Source organism: Melanerpes formicivorus, unplaced genomic scaffold (genome assembly GCF_026170545.1).
Source record: "Melanerpes formicivorus ecotype bairdi unplaced genomic scaffold, bMelFor1.0.p_v2 SCAF_8, whole genome shotgun sequence".
In the NCBI taxonomy this organism is placed as follows: domain Eukaryota; kingdom Metazoa; phylum Chordata; class Aves; order Piciformes; family Picidae; genus Melanerpes; species Melanerpes formicivorus.
This window is the reverse complement of record NW_027142360.1, coordinates 20,175,225-20,196,553: the sequence shown is the minus strand read 5'-3', so window position 1 is coordinate 20,196,553 and position 21,329 is coordinate 20,175,225. Positions and strand designations below refer to the sequence as shown.

The 21,329-nt window shown below is 52.4% G+C and overlaps 1 protein-coding gene across 2 annotated transcripts; it reads right to left on the bottom strand.

The window, feature by feature from the left end:
* Positions 1 to 796: 796 nt before the first annotated feature.
* On the bottom strand, positions 797 to 21,053 carry SYNGR1 (synaptogyrin 1). Of its 2 annotated transcripts, none has more exons than XM_068142475.1 (4): positions 20,846 to 21,053; positions 8,930 to 9,167; positions 7,345 to 7,490; positions 797 to 4,958 (listed from the first exon to the last, which is right to left on the bottom strand). In XM_068142475.1, exons 1-4 carry the CDS (start codon positions 20,942 to 20,944, stop codon positions 4,740 to 4,742), a joined length of 702 nt encoding a protein of 233 aa, XP_067998576.1. In that variant the 5' UTR covers positions 20,945 to 21,053; the 3' UTR covers positions 797 to 4,739. The 2 variants fall into 2 exon arrangements, with proteins under 2 accessions (XP_067998576.1, XP_067998577.1); XM_068142476.1 differs by having other exon boundaries at positions 4,866 to 6,220.
* Positions 21,054 to 21,329: the final 276 nt, after the last annotated feature.

The following is a 21,329-nucleotide window of genomic DNA, read 5'->3' as shown; positions in this document are numbered from 1 at the left end:
TGAGATCCCTTGTAATGGTGGGATAGCAATGACTGACACCCACTGCTGGCAGCACCCCGAGAGCTCTTGTTTCCCAGGATCTGATTGTGTGTGTGTACCACACTGGGCACCTGAGCAATGGTCACATGTAGATGAAGAGAGGTACAACACACATCAAAGGAATAAACAGATCTGACTTCTCAGGTGTGGAAATGCAGCTGTCTATTTTCCTATAGGTTTGTATCTTATTTTGGAGCCACTACTATAAGAAAGATATGAACGTGTCCAAAGAAGGGCCATGAGGATGATCAGGGGGTTGGAGCACCTCTCCTATGGAGACAGACTGAGAGAGTTTGGGTTACTCAGTCTGGTGAGGAGAAAGCTCTGAGACCTCATGGTGGCCTTCCAGTATCTTAAGGGGGCCTACAAGAAAGCTGGGGAGGGACTTTTCAGGATGTCAGGCAGTGATAGGTCTAGGGGGAATGGAGCAAAACTAGAAGTGAGTAGATTCAGATTGGGTATTAGGAAGTTCTTCCCCATGAGGCTGGTGAGACACTGGAACAGGTTGCCCAGGGAGGTGGTGGAAGCATCATCCCTGGATGTTTTTAAGGCCAGGCTCAATGGGGCTCTGGGCAACCTGATCTAGTGTGAGGTGTCCCTGCCCATGGCAGGGGGGTTGGAACTAGATGATCCTTGAGGTCCCTTCCAACCCTAACAATTCTATGATCCTAAGATCGAGCCTAAACTTCCCCCTGCGCGGCTTGAGACTGTTGCAACCAAGCAAGCTAAAAAACCAACCCCACCCCATAGAAGAAAATCCAGACCACTTTTGTTTTGTTTGTTTCCATATAGTTTGGTTATTTTGAACGTCATAACTTTATTGAGACACCAGTAGTTACCACCTTCACTTTGTTAACCACAAATATATAGGACATTGTAAACACAGGTGCCAAGGTGGCGGGGTTCGCTGTAGGTGGATTCTGGAACAGACAAGGGAGGGGAAGGAGTGGAGGGGAAAGGAGTGGAGGGAAAAGGAGTGGAGGGGGAGGAGGGGCGAAGGGACACTCGAGCTTAGACAAGACCACTCAGGGGATCCTGTATGCGGCAGGCCGTCCGTGAGTCATCGGATACAGGGAGATATGTATAGCTTTATATTATACATCCTTTTAAATATATATATATAATATATATACTATACACAGGCAGTAATGCGGCACGGGGGAAGGGGCAGGGCAGCCCAGGTGGTGGTCCAGGTGCCACACAGGCAGCAGGGAGTTGTCTGAATGGATGGTTTTGGACTCGCTGCGTGAGGTGGCCTCGCTGGGCTCCTCGCCTTGTACCTGCTCTGGGGCCCGAAGCTGAGACTCCTGTGAAAACCACCCCACAACGGTGCCTTCCCAGGCCCTCCCAAGTGCTTGCAAGGGTGCAGGGACAAAGATGCCTCCTCCCCTGAGGGAACTGCCAGGAATAATGTGGAGGGAAAAGGTGTGTGATGAAGTGATGAACAGTGGGATGGGGACAAGTCGGGAGACTGAAGCCACAGGTAGAACTGGGGCAAGGGTTCATCATCCCTTTGCCCTTTACAGCCCCTACTTCACAACCAGTCCCTTACTTGGGGGCTTCATAAGATAAGAACACAAACACACCAAGGGGCCACTACTCCCAACAGGGGATGTGTAATCCTCTGTAATCCGGACAAATGGCAGAGGGGGAAGAAAGCTGCCTTATCGTTTTGCTTATACAGCCTTCCCTCTGATCTCCTAATCCCTAGAGGGGCTGATCTCACTCATGTTTAGGATCTAAAAGGGACAGGTTCCAGCCAGCTGCTCAGGTCTGACCACCAGAAATAGGCAGCACCTTATCAGAATTGCCTAAGATAAGACAACCAACCCTTTGAATAGGTTCTTATCACTCATCAGCTGCAGAACCAGCAACATGACACTGGAAATTGCATTTTAAAGAGCTACATGCAAACAAGTAGAGTCCCAGCCCCAGGCAGCCCTCCACTTGAAAGCCTGAAAGCATGCCAGCCCAAGAACATATGTCTCTTGCCATGAACAAGAAGCTGCCCAAGTATCTACTCTTGTAGTGTCCCCTGCCACACCTCAGTACAGCTCTGAGAGAAAAGCTCATTCCTACATGAAGCCTGCTGGAGCCCATCCACTGGTTACATGAGAGAAGCAAGCCAAAGGGGATAAAGACAAGCTTGCTCATTAGTCAGCCCCAAATGGTGTTTAGCCATCCATGTAACTCAAGTGGGAGAAGAGGCATGTGAAATGCTCCTGTACTGCACTCCAAAACATAGTCCCAGGCAGGCCACCCACATATGATGGTCTCTCATCCCTGCATCAAGGAGAGGGAACAGGTCATGTGCAGTTCCTCCCATAAAATACAACATATTTTTGTGCTGAGGGCTGGTTATTTATAGCTTCCTCCTCCTCTTGGTCCCCCCCCCATACACCCAAAATGAAAGCATGAAGGATGACACAGATGAGTCTGGGTGAGTACTAGTATTTCTCCTCCTCTGCCTTGTCATTCATTCTTGCCTCTTCCCCAGCAGGAGAGCTCCCCCCACAGCCACAGTCATAACAAACCTTTCTCAATAAAGTAATCCCCTCCCAAGCCTAAATATTAGGCTGAACCCACAGAAAAAGAAGCCTGAGGGGCTTCCCTCCAAAAAATACCTCTCCTATTTACAGTATTGCTTTCATTCACAGCCACAGAGCAAGGGTTATGTGCCAGAGGTTAGCCACCAGCAAGGTGGGGCAAGCCATGAGGAGGACAATCCATGGTACAGCCACTGACAGCACAAGTCTGCTGGTAGAAGCAGGCAGAAATGGTGCCTATATACAGCAGAGAACAACTGCCCCACTTCCCTTGTGGGCTGCAGCTCTACAGTTTCTACCCCTTCTCCATCACTGTGGGGCAGCTGGAGAGGGATCAGCTAGGAGGACTGTAACCTTGGTGTCCTCCAGGTCAGATGTCTAAACAACCACAGGCCAGACCCCCATCCTTCTGACTCCTAAGGGTCCTGGATGCTCAGGTGAAGCACCTATGGATTTAGGATCTGCTCCTGATTTCTGCTGCTGGGGCCAGTGTGGTGTGGAGCAGGGTGGCTGCCTGCTGGAGGGCTGAAGATCCTCACTGCTGCAAGACATATCCCACTTCTTGTGCTCTCACAGATACCTGTGCTGGAGAGAATTGTCCAGGTGGCTATTGCTGAATTATTTCCCTTTAGGGACTGTCTTCACACATAGACATTGCTTCTATCCTGGAATCAAGAGTGTGTTTCCAGAGTTGTGGAAAGCAAACTCATGAGACGTGTGAAATGATGCCTGTATGAGCTCCATCTAAGAGTCACTACTGCCACCTAGGTGAAGCTTTAAAGACAGACAGGGTCTGAAGCGCTGCAGAAGATGCACTATAGTATAATCTATGGCAAGTATACTAAGACCAGTTCTGAGAGAGCTCAGTCTGGCCTCAACCAGTTCTCTACACACAAAGGCCTCCTCCTTGTCTGAGCAGGAGGTGAAGCACAGCCACACAGGGCAGGATCCTTCCCTGCTTGGTTGCACCCCTGTGCAAGAGCCAGATGAATGCTGGCCATTCCAGCAGGATTTCTGTCCTGGAGGAGTCCTGCTCCATTCCTGTGTGCCACAAAGATGGTGTCAGCAAGAGACTGTACACTGTGGTAGCAGAGGAACAGAGCAGGCTTCAGCAGGACCTGAGGAGCAAAACTGGCTTTCTTCTCCTCCTGCCCAGGGTGAAATGGCAAAGCTCTCTTCTCCCCCTTGGCCCAGCCCAGCTGGGGATGAGGGCTGTCAGGGCCCTCCAGGAGTGCCTGGGGACAGGGACTGGCCATGGCTCTTTTCCTGCCTCACCAAACACTAGTCTGAGAAGAGTGGTGAGCAGGACGTACAAATGAGAGGAACCACCTCCATCTCAACCCAAGGGCACTGAGGAAGGAGTGACTCCCACAGCACTGTCCCTCTGTTCTCCTGAGTCTCCTGCTGTAATACAGACATGCCTGTGATTTTTGACTGTACCTGTAAATCTTCCTCCTTCCCTTCCCATTTTATCTCTTTGTGCACCCCCTGCCCCCCCCAATAGCACTTCTCCCCAGACCCTATAAAAATAAAGCACCCTTCCTTCTCTAGCATGTAGCAGGGAAAAGCCCCCATATTGTTCCATGGGGGACACCACTCTCACTCTCCTATAGCCCCTGCTCTACCCCCACACTCCTGCATGATGACTCCAACATCATCCCCCTCCCTCAGCCACCAGACTCTCCAGCTTAATTTGGATGCTCCCACATCTACTCCAGCCTTTAGTGACACTGTCTCTTCCAAGAAGGTCCCTGGTCCCTCTCACTCCTTCTCTTCTGCCTCCAACACCCTCTCTCCTGCCCTGCTGATGCCATAGTCCCTCTCCTGCCCACTGCCCAGATTCTGCTCTCCACAGCAAGGCAGAAGGGAGAAGTGGGGACCTTCCTGTCACAAAGCAGTGACAGCTACTGGAAGAATTTGGTTCTGACAGGCGGTTCTGGGGAGGAGAAGGAGGAGGTGATGGAGAAACCTTTTGTCTTTTTTTTTCTTTCCTGTTTTAAAAACAATAAATAAAAACAGATGACCCAGAAGGCTGGAGCATAGCTGAGAGCCACCTCTTGTCACTACGCACATCTCTGCTTTGTGCCTTGGCTTCCTGCCGGCAGTGGGAAGGGGGGCAGAAGGGAAAGGGGAAAGGAAAGGGGTATCAGTGGCTCAGTAGTTCTGTGTTTGGTACCCCTGTGTCTCGGTGTCAAAAGCATCTGCTGGAGGGGGCTGCTGGTATGTCCCCACCGCATCTGTAGCATCCTCCTCGTTCGTGTAGGGAGCATAAGGCATGCCGGAGTCCTGGCTTGGGTCCATGTAGTCCTGGGAGAAGAGGGCTGAATCGGCACCCAGCTTGAAACGCTGATACGCCAGGAATGCCTGGCCCACCTTGAAGGGAGGAGGTGGAGGGAAGAGATGGGAAGCAGAGAGGGGAGGGGAGGAAGAGAGGGGGAACACACCGAGGAAAGAGAAACAAACAAGAGTGGGGTTAGTAGTGGTTACGGATTAGTGCGCGAAGCCTGCCGGGCACACCGCCCCGGGAGCACCCCTGGAGGGCTCGGAGCTTCAGGCTGTCCCACGGAGAGCGTGAGCCTGCCAGGAGAAAGAAGGGCTGGGAGGAGGTGGCTGCGAGACCAGCTGGCTGGCTGCAGCCTGCCTGGGCTCCCTGCTGTCTCTGGGATGTGGGCACCTCCTGCCCAGTGGAGGGGTTTCACTGATGTGGCACAAGTTGCAGAGGCTCAGTTGGCACATGGTTATCCCATTCAGCCCCTCTTGCTCCTGAGCAGGCAACATGCCTCAGCAACACTGCAGAAGGTTCACCTGCCAGGCTGGATGTATGCAGACATTTTGCCTTCAGAGGCCAGGAAGGAGAGCAGGATTTGACCCAGAGTAGCGAGGTAGTGGTCACCCCCTGCAGCCCATTCACTGGTGAACATCTGCATGGTGTAGCACAGACCTTGGGAAGGAACAGCAAGAGGCAAAGTGGCTGCTTCCCAGACTAGGAGATGGTTAGCAAGCATACTGCTGCCCCCTGCCCCAAGCACTGCTGGCAGGACACCCTTTGGTAGACGGAAGGAGCCCAGGCACAGGTTTCAGCATCGTGGACCCCCACAGGCGTGGTTGCTTGTCACAGAGCACCCCTGCAGTCTAGCAGGTGAGGGAGAGAGTGTTTTTTTGGGGAATGAAGGTGGGGAGGGAATGGAGGAGATAAAGTAGAGGGGGCAGAGGGCATCTCCTGGCTGAAAGTATTAGATCTGAGCAGTCATCAAAAGACAGGCACAGTGGTGTTATGCAACATTAGTTAGGGTATGAGTGAGGGAGAGAAAGGAGCAGAGGAGGAGGAGAAGTAATTGCCAGTTCCAACTCTCTGGAGGGAGGTCCCTCTTTCAGTGGACAACTCCATTCGAGTTCAGTGGCCCATGCCTTCCCACCCTGTGCCCTATGGTGACCACACATTCATGGTCAGGAAGTTGGAACCGTATCTGCTCAGTAACCTCCTCCAGCTGCATCCCTCCACCCCTTTCTCCAAATTCCTCCATCAGTGAGGGGCACTAAGGCAGCAAGGATGGGGAATTAGGGAAGAGGGTGTTGTATTCTTCCTGAAAAGTAATGTCTCTGAGTCTCCGGAAAGCCAGAAATGTGAGGAAGCCCTGTGAGGAGAGAGGGGCGTGGGGAGGAGAGTCAGTGAGGAGGAACAACCCAAAGCATTCAGTTGAAATAAAACCCACAAGCAATTAGGGGAAGAGGATGTCTATTTAGCCACTTGTAAACCTGTGCACCGGGGAGGACCACTCCAGGTGGTAGTAGCTCAGAAAGGGTCCTGAGGGAGTCCCTGCCACGCTTCCTGCTGGAGCGTGCCAAGGGCTTTTGGCAGCACTCAAGTGCAGAACACAGCTTGTGGCAGCGACACACATGCTCCCATCCCTTGTCCCTGCTTGGTATCACTTTGGTAAGGGTGCTGACTGCACAACCCTTTGCAGCTTCTCTTCCTCTCTGACAACTTTGTGGTCTTACAGCACCCTTCCCACGTGGCCTCTGCCCAGCGTTAAGGCCTGTAGCGAGAGGAGGCCACAAGGACTTAGACTGGGCTAAAATGCTTTCCTGCTTGGCACTACCCTGTCACTTCAGACAAACACCACTCAGGCTTGGTGTTTTTAAAGACAAGAGGAAACTGTGGAGGATATTTATGTTGCACACCACGTGATTTTTTTCCAGGAAACTAGCAATAAGGAACTGCTGGGGAAAGGGCAGTCTTAAGAGACAGCACAATCACCTTCCTAAGAAGTGACCCAGTGAGGCAGTGCTACATTCATGGATGTAGACAGGGAGCTCAGAGGAACACCAGGCACAGCCTCTTGCGACATTTCACATGACAGAAGCAAAACAGGGAGGGAGTGGGTGCAACTCTCAGCCTGGAGCTCCCTTCTTGCTTAGCATCTGTGAGGTGAGAATGATGTCAAAATACTCTGATGCACATGAAATATGATGCTTGGGGACGTGGCTTGTCCAAGGTCATATCAGAGGATTGCCAAGGACACTCTTCACTGGGATACAGGATACACTTTCCTGCTGTGCTCTAGCGCCTTCGACCATGGAAGTCTTTGAGTCTTGGTTTCCCAGGTTTACCCCCTAACCACATCCTGCTTTTCCTCCTCAGAAGCCATGTGAACTGACATCTCAAAGGGAATGACTCTTAGCCAGTCCCTTTCCATTCCCCACAACTTTATACAGTGCAGAGGACACTTGACCCAACATCAATGGCTGCTGTACTTACCCAAGTGAAGATGGAGAAGAACGAGAACGTGATGGCTGCTCGGGCTGCATCCCCTCCCTCATTCATGGGGTTGTCCTCTTCTTTTGAAGCTTGCCACTGGTTGGTCAGAAAGCAGAAGCCAACGAACCAGAGGAATGCCCAAAAGGCTGGGATGGACCACCACCAGGATGCCAAAGAAGAAGGGGAGAGACATGAAGAAGGTATATGTGAACAGAACATAAACACATCACATTTCTCTGCAAGCTTCAACCCTGTGAGACCCTCCAGTGTGTTGCAGACTGAGCCAAGGTCTGCACAGTCTGTCTAAGCCCAAGCGAGCTGGCAGGCTCGCTGACAGCTAAGCTGTCAAGGTGACAATAGGTGCCTGCAGAAAGTGCCTCAGGAGAGTTCATTTGCTTGTGTTTGGATTGATCACAGGACTTGCATTTGGCCTTGGGAGGGAGCCTGAAGGGCTTCCAGTACAGGAGTGATCACCTGGGCTCACTGAAACAGCCACTGCTTCACAACCCTGTCCTGCAAGGACGAGCAAGGGAGCTGCAGAAGAGAGGGATGCAGCCAGCCTGCAGTGGGCAGGGACCAGCTTTTGCTCAGGACAGTGCAGGGTAAGGGACGCACAATGAGGAGAGGTGCTGAAGGATCATTATCATGCTGCACCCCTGAGAAAGGACATAGAGGGGAGCCCTAAGTCCAGACTGGCAGATAGTGAGGAGGAGTGGGACTCACCCTCTTTGCCAGGTGCAGCCAGATACCCAGCAGCAAGGGAAATAGGCATTCTTAAGTGGCAGCAAAACAGAACTCAGTCCTTGTCCTTCCCCTTCTCCTGTTGGCTGTACACAGGACTGCTAGGCAAGGGGCTAACCATGAACAAACTTGCAAGCCAGAAGTCCCAAAAAAGTTCAGATTCTGCACCTGATCCTATCCTCACTGCATTCCTGGTCTCTTTGACAAAGTCTAGAGGAACCCTGATGTGGAGAAGTTTGTCTGTATGGCTAGAGTGAGACAGGAGAATGACTCAGGATCAAAGCATGAAAGCAAAGCACCTCATGATGCTGCTGACTGGCATTAAACATGCAAGTCCATAAGCACCTCCACTCTCTCTGTCACTTCAACACACTACTGGGCATGAAGAGATCTGACTACGAGTTGGAATAAACCTTGGGTCTGGATGAAGTCCTGCACAGCAATTCACATACAGAATGCCAGGTAACCTAGAAGGACTAGTTTAGGCAGCCTATATGAAAGCCTCAACTTTCTTTTATGTTCAGACATCTAAGGCTCAATCACCTGGAGCTGAAAAGGGAGTACCATCTCCAGAGGCACCAACACTTTGCCTAAGCAAGCACAAGCATGCAGAGAGGCAAAGACTGCTGATCTCAAAGGGGTCCCTGAGCTAGGCCTGTGGAGAACAGTGGAGAGGCATCAGGTATGTTGAATGAGAAGACAAAGGGAAAGAAAAGCAAAGACAGAGAAGGCCTGAGGGAGTAAGGAGCCCAAAGGCCTTCTGCCAGCAAGGCAGCAGAACTCCCTCCCTCCCCCTTGCCGGTGTAAGAGAGAGGCACCGTGGCCAAGGGGCCGGGAAGCTCACCCGAGACTCCGATGTCCGAGAGCACTGCCTTCTTGCGGTCCTTGACGCTGCTGATCTGCGGGAAGTAGGCATCCAGAGCCAGGTACAGAAGGCAGCTGAGGAAGGCGAGGACCCCCACGGTGATGCCGTAGTTGCAGGCGTTGCGATTGCGGTTGAAGATGCAGTGCTCCTGGGCCTCGTCTGAGCGGTTCACGTACCCTTCATTCACAATGGAGCCAAACACCACAATGGAGAACACCTGGGGGGAGGAAGGCAGGAGACACGTCAGGGAGAGCCCCATCTCTGAGGACCGGCACAGGGGAGCAGAGCTCTGCAGGGAACAGACACCTTCCCCGGTGACCTCTCTGCTCTGCTGAGCTCAAGGCCCGTCTGCCTTGCCTGGGCTGCAGCTGAGGAGATGGTTCCATTTTATTTCTGAGGATTAACTTAAAATAGGACACTTTCAGACTGAGCCTTTTTATCCATCTGATCTAAAGCGATGTAAAGCAGCAGCAGTCTGGAGTAAGGGTGGCTTCCCACAGACATACAGGGAGGTGACATGGAGTGTAAATTGGGATATGGTTTTGGTGCTGGTGCCTGCACACAAGGGCTCCAAGTAGTGGAAATCCTCTTAGTCTGCACTTATTCTCTCACCCACTCTTTTCCCTTCTAAGCATTCATTTTTTTCTACCACGCATTTGTTCACTAATTTTATCTATCCACCCTCCCACGATCCACAGCCCTGCTTGTTCTGAAGCTACATTCCACACAGCTCCTGCTCTCCCCACCTCCCCACACGTCACACACCTCTCTCTGAAAGTTTTCCATCAGCCCAGCCCGTGACACTTCCTATCCTGCCTACTCACCTGTACACTGACACCCTCCAGTCTTCCCCACAGATTTCACAAACCCAACATCCCACTTGGCAGGGCCATCCCTGAGTCCTCTCTGTCCATCAATGCCACTGCCCCTGCATGTGACTTTAAATCAAGTAGAATTACTGATGAGGCCAGGTAGGAAGGCTGTAATCCGCAGACACCAGTCTAATCTTCACTCACAGGTTTAGCCTTCAGTGCCTGCCATAAAGCTGTCCCTCTTTGACACAGCAGGTTCACCAAAGCAGGAAGCTATTTACAGCGGCCCCAGTCCTGCAGCTCAAATAAATGGCTTTCCCTCATAGCCACAGGAGAAAGAGGAGGGAAGATTAAGGCAGCACGTGCAGACTTTTCTTTGCAGGGCATCCCGAGACCCTCAGTAGGAACAGGCTGCCTGCAAGGGCCCCAGGCAGACCAGAAATGGGACTGCAAGCATGGGGTGAACACACGTGACGTGCACTAGGATGTCATTGGGGCACTCTGCCAGGCTGGGAGTTGTCCGTGCAGAAGCAGCCTGACGCCTTTGGAAGCACCACCCAATGCCCAAGGAGAAGTAGCACACAAGAAGATGAGGTGGTGAAGTCTCCTGCAGGGAGTGAAGGTAGGTCTGAGGGTTTGCTAGGTCAGACAGGCTTCAGTATAACTTAAAACTACCAAGCACCAGAAGAGGAGATGGCAGACAACCCAGAAAGCTGAGAAGCAGCTCTGTGTGCAAGGAAATTAACTGTTGGTTACTGCCAACCCAGTACACCATCTGTCATTGGGCAGGTCAGATGCCTGAGATCCACAGCACAAAACTCTACTGCTTGACCTGTGGCATCAAGAACCAGAAGAAAAACCTCAATCACAGTCCCCAAGAGCCATTGAGCAGATAGTCAGCACTGACAACTCTTTAGATGCTGAACTCTAACAAGTATCCACTAACCTTGATGTTATTTTTTTCACTCCCAGGCTCATAATGGGGTCACACTTGGGTTGCTGAGACTGGCCATATTTTTGACACACTAGACCAAAATGGAAAAGCAAGAAACCAGTGCTTCTAAGTATGAGGACTGGATGGGTTCTCTGAAAGTTCACAAGAGCTTAGCAGTGTAATAACTGATTTCTCCTCCTCCTCCTTCTTCTTGAAAACCAAAATTGATTGTACTTTGCAGAAATTGCCTGTGAAAATAAAATAGAAAGCTCTTCTGCCTGAAGCAAAGGTTCTGATCTTCAGCATTTCAGCCTGAATGGTTTGGAAAGCAGCAAAACTGCACAGAGTTACAGCCAGGCTCTTTCGGTAGGAAGTCTTGCACACCTTCCCCGCAGGCTGGGCTGGCAGGTCTGCCCTAGCACCACTGGCAGCAACATCTGAGAGGAAGCTGACAGACTCCTGAAGTGATGTCCCGGTGAAGGCTGTGACCAGCACCCATGCTGCCACCTGAAGTATCAACCTCTGGATATTGGGATTACAAAATGGGTGCCCCTTTTCCTACTGCATGAGACAGAAAGCATGTCTTCTCTCTGGGAGAAGCAGCCTCAAAAGTGACGTAGTCTGATGTTCTCGTTTGGTTTAGGGCTCAAAGCTGCTAAAAGATCAATTCCCTGAGTCAGGTCAAACCTTGCAACCAGCCCCATTGCAAGCCCCTGCTTACTCATTTGGGATGAATGAACTTCTGTAATGGCCTCTCCCCAGAGACTCCTCTGTTTACTCTGCTCATGTCCTGATACACATCTTCCCTCTGCTCTTATCTTTGTGTTTGCTGCTGGCCCAGAAGAGGGTGAGTGAAAGAAGCAGAATAATTCCTTTTTGCATTTGCTTTTCAATACCTTATTATGCTGGCACATTGTAAAGGCACAGCTCAGAGTCACCAGACTAGAGGGACATCTCCCTCTCCCTAATTTGCAGGTAAAGGCAGCATTGCTAACTTCCTTTATCCATCTTTGATCAGCCAAGATACCAGCAGCCTGGAGGTGCCCAAGGTATGATTTACTGGCAAGCATCTGATTTAAGATGATCTTAGTTTTCTGGGGAGATTTCACTAAGGGTATTCTCACTCAAGAGGAGAATTAATCACTGCAGATGCTTATCTCCTGTGTCCTGAAACTGCCATCCCAAAGTACTCTGTCCTTAGGAAGGCTCTGTATGGACTGAAGCACAGTAGCTTAAGGGGGATCTCCTTCTCCTGGTGTTTTTCTCACTGCTGGCATCAGCGCTGGTCCATGCTCTGCTCCCAAAAGGGAGCAAAGTCAGTGGTAGTGGGAAGGGCTTGCTCCCTTTGCCAGCCTACCACCACTCTCTTGGCATGGCAAAAAGCCATGCGGATCTGCTGTGCACAAAAGCCTTGAGCTGGACTGGATAACACCAAGTGGGCAACAATTGGCAGGGTTAAACCAGAGGTTTCAGACCAACAGGCATTGCTGGACAGCAGGAGAGGGATCTGACAGGCAGCATTGCCTGTTTTGTCCCTAGAAGCTGGCACACAGACAAACAATTTCCTAGAAAAAATTCATGGAACCCCAGATCTAGCAGCCCTCCTGAGAAACTGACACACAATCCATGGAGCTGCTTCCTGTTGATAAAGGGGTGGGTGTGTGGAATCTATCTGACGTAGCAGGTCATCCTGGGAAGAGCAAGCACCTCCTTGGATGCTCAAGGCAGCAGGTACAGGATGAACATCTGCCTGGACTATAAACAGAGCACCAATTTTGCGAGGATGAAGCACTGAAGTGCTGCTTCACAGCACACCTGCAGCACTTCTGGAGAAACACCAGCTACCTGCAGCACTGCACAAGCCTCTTGCCCTTCCGTGTTAGAGCTGCTTGTTCCTCCTACCCCCGTTTGGCGTAACATTCTGCCTCTGTGCACTGCACTGGTTAGGCCGCACCTCGAGTACTGTGTCCAGTTCTGGGCCCCTCAGTTTAGGAAGGAGGTTGACTTGCTGGAACAAGTCCAGAGAAGGGCAACGAAGCTGGTGAGGGGTTTGGAACACAAACCCTATGAGGAAAGACTGAGGGAGCTGGGATTGCTTAGCCTGGAGAAGAGGAGGCTCAGAGGTGACCTTATTACTCTCTACAACTACCTGAAGGGAGGTTGTAGACAGGCAGAGGTTGGTCTCTTCTCCCAGGCAGCCAGCACCAGAGCAAGAGGACACAGTCTCAGGCTGCATCAGGGGAGGTTTAGGTTGGATGTTAGGAAGAAGTTCTATACAGAGAGCCCATTGGAATGGGCTGCCTGGGGAGGTGGTGGAGTCACCATCATTGGAGGTGTTCAGGAGGAGACTTGATGGGGTGCTTGGTGCCATGGTTTAGTTGTTTAGGTGGGTTGGATTGGTTGAAGAGTTGGACGCGATGATCTTGAAGGTCTCTTCCAACCTGGTATATTCTATATTCTATATTCTATATTCTAAATCCTGACTGCACAAGGCCTCATCTATAGCCACTAATAAAATGCTCCCAAATACGTGTCCTGGCAAGGAGAAGATGATGGGAGTCTTCCCCTCACTGAGCACCAAGGCACAGGGAAGTGACTTGTCCGAAGGCTGACAGGAGGCAGGCACAAAGCGCTGCATCCTGTCGCTCCCAAACACAGCTCATCCTCCACTCCACAGAAGGAGCTGCTTTCCTACACCACACAACAAAAACCAGCCAGCCTCAGCTCTGTGCCCTGGAGCGGCCTCCTTTCTCCAGCAAGGCTGCTCAAGTCAGATAACAGGACTGGAAGCAACTACATTTTTTTAGGTGGAGAGCATTTTGTTAAGAGTCCAAGAGCAACGTTAATTCAGCAGACGCGTGGCCTGCCTGGAGGGGTGCATTTAATAAGCAGTAATATAGGCAGCTTTGCTTGGGAAAAGGGACAGAAAACAGCATATGGAGAAGATCTGACCAGCTCAGCATTGCTGCTGGGACCCAGCTTTTCTCCACTTCACTGCTCCTTAAACCTCATATCCACACAGGTTGTTGCAATGATTTCTCCAGACTTCTGTTTTCATCAAAGAACTCTGAGACACCAAGCAAAGTCAGGCACTTTGCAAGGCTGAGAGAGACAGGGCAACTTGCTAAAGACATGGCAAAATGAATGGGGAGGAGATGGGGAGAGGCTGAGACTTTCCCTGTCCTGTTTCTCAAGGGGCTTGTGCTGGCCCTTACAAGCAACTAAGGGCTCACTGTAGTGAGAAAACTGCAGAACAAGCAAAAGGCTGCATCCCACCATGGAAGACTTCTTTTTTTTTCCCCTCTCTCACTGAACTGGGTGACCCGATTTTTCCAGAGGGCAAGGTCCCTCCCTGCCTCCCCACTGCAGGCTCAGCCCTGTAGAAAGCCAGGCAAAACCTCCTGAGCATCATGTGAGGCTTTCCACCAGGCTGCCCATCCCTAGTCGTGAAGCAGACGCTCCTGAGCGTCATGTGATGGATGCACAGCACCACCAGCCTCCAGCAGTGCACTAGGATTTTCCTGCATCTCATCCCAGGAGTCTGTTATGCTGCCTCCTCATTCCATCCCAGAGATCCCCACCATGGTCACAGCAGGGATGAGGCTGAAGAGCATTACTGTTGAGCTGCCTGCTTAGGCTTGCTGCTGTGCTTTCTGGTCACAGGCTCTGTCACACTGCATGTTTCCTCTCCCTCTCATAAACTCCTTTTTAATTCTGTTACAGAGGAAAAAATAGTTTGGTGACATAATATTCCTCATGGGACTTCAGATCAAATCCACCTCAGGCAGAATGAAGCAACAATCTTCTCTGTGTCTGATCTGGTAATGACCAGGAACAAATCTGTTTAAAGAAAGCAAGAGCAGAGGGGAGTGCAGACAATAAACTGGCAGAGATGATCTGGCTTTCATTTTCATTCAGCCACTTGCAAACGGAGTCTCTGTAAAGCTCTGGAGAGCCCTGCACAGCCATGGAATATTATTACTGCTATCATCATTAAATCTACTTGTATTTAGTTAATTTTGAAGAAAACATATGCAGCTTTGGATATACATGGGCCTGGCAGCTTGAAAATGGGCGGCCTCTATTTATTCCCTCCAGCTGGCACCCGGCAGGAAGCAAACGACTCCTGCCCACGGTCTCTGTGGCATGTCTGAGCCCTGTGCGGGTGCTGGAGGGGCACAGCCTCCCCATACCCATTCATATTTCATCCTCCTGAACATGGGATGGGGGAAGATCATGGGTATGCCAGCATCTCCCTCCCAGCTCCCGCCCCTTGGCCAGTAGCCACGTGGCACCAGCTGCCCAGCCAGGGCTGAGCTGGAGCAGGTGATGGAGGGGAGAAAGGTTCCACATCCCTAATTCCTGCCACGGGATCTGGGACAGGCTTTCCTGGCCAGCAGGCTTTTTTTCCTCACATGGATGGCAGCTGGCAGGCCAGACATTAACCCTTCCACCTCCCACCAGACCCATGTCTGGGTCAATCTTCCCTTTCACAGCATCCCAAGTCCCAGGTGCTGCAGGGGTGCCCTGGGAGCCAGAAGCCAGGAAGCCCCCGACGACAGCCAGGCCTGGGCTGAGCAGGCGTTCATGCCACCCCAGGGAGAGAACAATTGCTTGGCAGAGGGAAGATGCTCGCTAGTGTAAGAGGGAACTGTGCTCCAGAGAGCAACTTCAGGAAGCATTTTCCAGTCCCGCATACAGGTCTCATGCATTAAGCAGCATCTTCTGTCCCACTGCTCCTGGAGACAACTTCCCACACCTGTATGGTGGTATCCAGGTCCTTAGATGCTTTCCAGATGGTCCCTACGTTGTCAGGTTGCTGCTCAGCAGTATCACTGCCCAAACATTGCATCTTTTTCCATCAGGAAGAGTTTGATGCTCTTTCTAGCAACACATCTCTCCCTCTTGGGCTTGGTTGTACCAACCTAGGTGGAGGATCACAGCCACAGCCACCTGCACCTACTCCCCTCATGGCCATACCACTCCTCTCCACTGCCTTCTCTTACCACAAATGCTTGCCTTAGCCACGTCTCATCTCCGTGCAGTCTCTCTGCTACTCACCTATGTGCCTCTCATGTTTTTAAATACTTTTGAGTTACACATGATTCTTATTTTGTTGCTCCTATTTCTGCCTGCCTTTGGTCCCCATGTGGTATTTCTTAGATTTTTGTCTGCAAATGCCATTAACAAGAGACTTGTTCCTGTTCCAAGATATTTCCTGGAAATGCTATGCTGGAAAGAATGCAACCTGCTGTAACCAAGTTTGAATCACCTTGTGGACCTGCACACCTATTGCTTGTCTTCTCACCCAATCCTCGTGACAGCAATCCCCAGAAAACCCTTTTGAAACTGATCCAAGGAAGAAGATCCCACAAAGAACTGTACCTAGGGCTTGACTCAAAGCATGTGCTTTGAACTGTCATATTTCTTTTATCATGCACCAATGTATCTTGCAAGCATGCAGCCAGTGAGCATGGTGGCTGGGGCAAAAATCACATGGAGGAGCACAGGCAGAGAGTATGAGCCATAGATAATGAACACAGGGAACACCTCAACTAAATTTAGCCAGGACAGAAAGAAGGTGGAGGTTGCAGCTGGTTTCAGACTAATATGGCCCCCTGTGCTCTAAGGCTCAGTTTACCTGCCACTGCAAGCCCATGATGGGTGATAGTGAAGGGCGGAATGGAGTAAGAAGCAAAGGGCATAACAAGCAGGGTGTGAGAGTGATGAGCCAGGAACTGCCAGCAAGGCAGAAGACAGGGGCTTGCTGCAGTCCTCCAGCTTGCAGGAACCAGCCTGTTATGGCAAGGCTGGGAATGCAGTTTCTGTTCTTCACCTGCCTTGCCTGCTCAGCCAGAGATGCCTGGGCCATGCCATGCCTGCAGACAAGTGACAGCGCTTCCTATCCCGGATCAAAACATCTGGGTGCTCCCACCAGCCAGGGGACAGGGTGGCAATGGCAACAGTGATGGAGGGCAGGCAGCACCTCTCTTCATCAAACCTCCCTCCAGAGGGGTAATGCCCTTGGCCTCAGAGAGAGATTTGGTGCCTCAGTCTGTGTGGCAAGTTTTAATGGGCTGCTTTGCCTGTGCAACCAGGGCTGGAAAGTCAAGTCTCACTCGAGTCACCTTGCTGGGCGTTTTTCCAAAGAGTGAGTTACTTCGCTCTTGATAGGCTTTCACATTGAGCAGCAGTTCAGCTTCTCCAGCAAGCAGGTTTCCAAGCAGGCAGCAGCACCTGGAACAACCTGTTTCAATTAGCATTTTACTTATTTATGGAGGCAGCGCCACATCCAACGCCCGCGGGTCGCAAAGCAGCCTCCCAGCCTGCACGCGCCGGCTGCGGCGAGCGCTGGGGATTACGCAGGGATGCGCCCACACTCACCTGCTTTATTTCAGGAACGAGCCTGTAGCCCTGGGCTGCAGCACAGCTCCAGCTCACTGTGGGTCACCTAGCACCACTAGCTCCCGCTGTTGGGTCATCCAAGCAGGCTGAAAGCATGGTGGTAAAAACAGGGTGGTAAAAAAAGCCACCCATGCCCCATCTAATGGAGGGCAGAGCAGGCCTCTGTGTTACAGCTGTTGGCAAACAAAGTGGCATGATGTGGAGCACTGCCTTGAAAGACCAGTCTGGGAATAGATGCCAGCCACCCATTGCAACAGCGCAAGTTGCTTGTCTTCTTTTCACCACTGCTGGGAACGGGGACTTGTTCTGCCTTTCCCCACAGAGAGGTGAGGGAACCTCTGAGATCTTCCAGCAGCACGTTGCTTTCACTGAGCAAGCCTCAGTCCAGCCAGACTGGACAAGCTCCCTCACTGCAAGATCCTGGTGTCCTTGGAGGCATACACAACAGAGATGCTCAGGAAGGACTGCTCCATAGGGCTGCCTCCCTGAGCTGCAAGGTGCTGTTTCATGAAGGCAAGTGTATCTGGGGCAGCAGCAGAGAAATGGCTCACACTGAGGCTGAGCATCCAAACCTGCCATGGGTGCTCTGCAGGACCACCACTGCTTGCCAGCACCCGCTTGCTCCCTTTCTGTAGGGAGATGTTTGCTTACTCTGCTGTGCTTGACCTCCAAAGCACCCAAGAAACCTGAGCTGGCTCACAACACTTTTGCAGTGGACAGATGTTCCAGAATTGCTAACCTCTTTCCATAGTTTAGCATCCTCCTTGTCAAACCTATCCCATCTCCTCCTCAGCAAGGGGAAACATAAATGCTCTTTGGTCACCCCATCTGCTTCTGATCCTGCAGCTCTCCCTGGAGATTTGCCACCATCTCAACTGGGCTGCAAACTCCCTGGTCAGGAGCCAGTTTTGCTGCCTGTTGGTAACAAGCCATATGCACCTCTGTGCCATCATACAGTCCGCTTAGGAGGCAGCATGACCTGAGCACAAGGTCACTGCCTGGGGAAGCAATCACGAGAATTTCTGCTCTCAGTGAAAGCTCTTCACAGGAACTGTGCCTAAAGGAGTCTCCAGCTTGCCCTGGGGAGACAACGGACCACCCACACCACATGAAGGATGAAGGCAAACAAGATCTCAGGCAACAGCAGGCAAGGTGCTTCCAGTGTGTGGTGAAAGGATTCCAGAGGATGCAGGATTCCAGGTAAAAGGAGGGAATCTCACACAGACCGTGGAGAGAGAGAGCCCTTCACCACCAGAAGAGTTTGGTTCATAGAGCCTAGCGATAGAATGGCTGAGTGTAGATGTGATCCTAGTCTATAAATACACCCAGGGGAAAACACCAGGGAGGGAAGAGCAACAATAACTGAAGGACACAAAAGCAAATGGAAAAAAACCTCATCCATGAATAGATTTACAGTGGAAGGCCCTGACTGCTGGAGCGGCCGGACCCTCTCCCAGAGAGTGAAAAAGGCAAACCCCCCATGAACTAGTATTGTTTTCAGCAAAGCTCAACCAATTTATGGAAGAGGGTCTAAAAGGTCTGGTGCTTGTGGCAGCCTGATATAGGACTTCAATGCCCATGAGGACCAGGCTTCATCTGAAGTTTAAAAAAAGACCAAAACCACAACTGAGTATCTAGGGTGAGCTCGTAACCCCTCAGCTTTGCAGGAGAGATGCTTAGGTGGGCAGGCAAGACCAAGCAGGTGAAAAAGCAGGAGGAACTTATATTTTGGGAGACAAGAGGTGCATGAGTAGCTTTGCACCACTACAGCCAGGCCAGCCTTCCTTGCTGGACTGCTGACGTGGAGCTCCTGCAAAAGGACTTTAATTTCCACAGCCGCGTGAAACGCCTGGAGTAAATCCTGTCATGTCCTCTCTCAAGGTCAGATGGGCAGGGGGAAACAACACAGGGTCCCAGGCAGATGCCAGTCCCTGGGAAGTGCTCCTTGCCTAGGGAAACCCTTTGGGGCACAGAGCTGAGCTTGGTGAGTGAGCTGATGGTGTCTGAGATACTCTGAAGCAGAGTAGGTGCCTAATTAAAAAATAAACATATTTCCTCTTCTCCCTCCTTCACCTGACATCTCTGAGAAGCCAAAATTCCACAGTGCTCAAATCAAGGGGGGGAAAAACCCTCACCAGACTGAGAGGGAGAGAGAGGAAATTCTGCCACAGAGATTAGCAAGGGGGAGAGCCTTTGTAGGTCACATTACGTCCATCATCCCTGGACATGCAGGCTGGCTCTGCTCCACCCACCCAGGAGCGAGGGACACAAGTATCCCCTCACCCAGCAGGGCCAGCCCGCTCCTGGCGTGATGTGCTGTACCATAAACAAGCTCCGGCGGATGGATGGACAGACAGACAGCCTGCATTAATCACATCCTCATCTATCTTAGGGCTCTGTGTCCACCCTCTGAGTCATGTTGCCCAGAGGGGACATCACCCACCCACCTGACTGGGAGCACAAGGCTGCCTCCCCAGTATTAGCAGCAAGCCAAGCCACCTTCCCTTTCCCCTCTCGTTTCCCCCACCTGGCACTGCTTTTATTTTATGGTATTTTTATGCTGTTTTCCCAAAGCCAGCCTGAAGCCTCTCCCCCCAGCTCCGGTGCGCATGTGTGTCCTCCTCTCTGTCCCTGCCCTCCCTTCTCCGCTCCTGGCTGAGACCTCAATCTCTTCCCCGCCGGCTGAGTGCTGCAGCTCTCGCTCCCTTAATCCGAATGACCTTCTTGTACATACGCGCCGGCCCCACGGCCGGCCATGGGATCAGTGGCCATGGGATCGGTCACGAGAAGAGAGGAAGACTTTCCCCCTGGCACACCGCATCCCCCCCTCCCCCCCTTAGACCTCCCATTCCTCCGGCCCCCTCCCCCACAAATTACAGAGAGGAAAACATTACAGGAAAAGGAGGCTGGGGGTTGTGAGACGATGAGTTTAAAACACAGAGCAATGTGCAACCCCCTACAGTCCCCCCCAACAACTTGCCCCAAATCAGGCAGAGCCCAGTGCCCCCTGAAGCCCTAACCTGCCGGGGAGCCAGGCCAGGGTTGCAGTGTCACCCCCAGGCCCCCTCCCATCACCCCACACCATACTGCCTCCCCATGCCCACCATAAACCCACTGGCATGGAGAAGCATGAGGTGGAAGAGAAGACCCCACCACTATGCCCAAACCAACAGAGATGGAGACGAGGTCAAGGTCCAGTAGGGCTCACCCCTTTCCTTCCCAGGGAAGAAACCCCAAACCAGCCTGTTCTCGCCCCTCGTGGCCCTGTATCCATACACAAGAACCTATCTATGTGCATACAGCTGCACACCTGTGCGTGCACACATACATGTAGGTACCGATGCAGTCAGACACATATGGAGATGCATGAATCCAGAGACAGATCCGTACCTCCGAGCACACACAGACGCAGCCATGAATGCTTACGGAGGCACAGAGACATCATTATCTGCACGGATCTGTACGCGTGGGGACACAGCGATGGACACAGACATCTCTCTACGTGGGGACACAGGCGTACACAGACATACAGAACATACGCTGTAGAACGGCAGGGTAAGAATACACACCACAGAATAACATGTGATGGTATGAAGCACAGAGCGTAACGATTACATGTATGCATATATGCAGAGCGGCGGAGGCTGAGGCCGGTGCCGGCCACCTGCTCCCCCTCCCCGCAGCCCGGCGGGTCGCCCCCCTCGCCGGTGGCGGCGGCAGCCCGCGGTGGCGGCGGGACCTTACCCAGGAGACGAGGCGCAGGATGGTGTGCGGCTGCCGGATGAAGGCCTGCGGGTCGAAGGCGCCGCCGGCTTTCCCCGCTCCGAAGGCTCCCCCGTCCATGGCGGCGCGGGGGTGGGCGGGAAGCGGGCGGGGGGCTCGGCGGGCGGTGCCGGGCTGCGCCGAGCCGTGCCGGGCTGCGCCGAGCCGTACCGAGCCGCGCCGCGCCTGGCAGCCCGGCGGCGGCGACGAGCCGCGCGCTCCCGCCCACGGGGCCGCGACGCGCTGGGAGCGCGCACCCGCCGCCGCGCACGTCACCGGGGGGGGAGCAGTGGGTATCGTTAAGGGGGAGCCGGGCGGCCGGAGTGTGAAGAGAGGGTTGAGGGCATGACAGGTGCAGCATGGGCGCAGTGGGAGGCGCTGAGCACCGCTCCGGTACAAAGGTCCCCGACACCACGACACCCCCACGGAGAGGAGCAGGGGTGCTCTGCCGCTTCCCTTCGGCAGG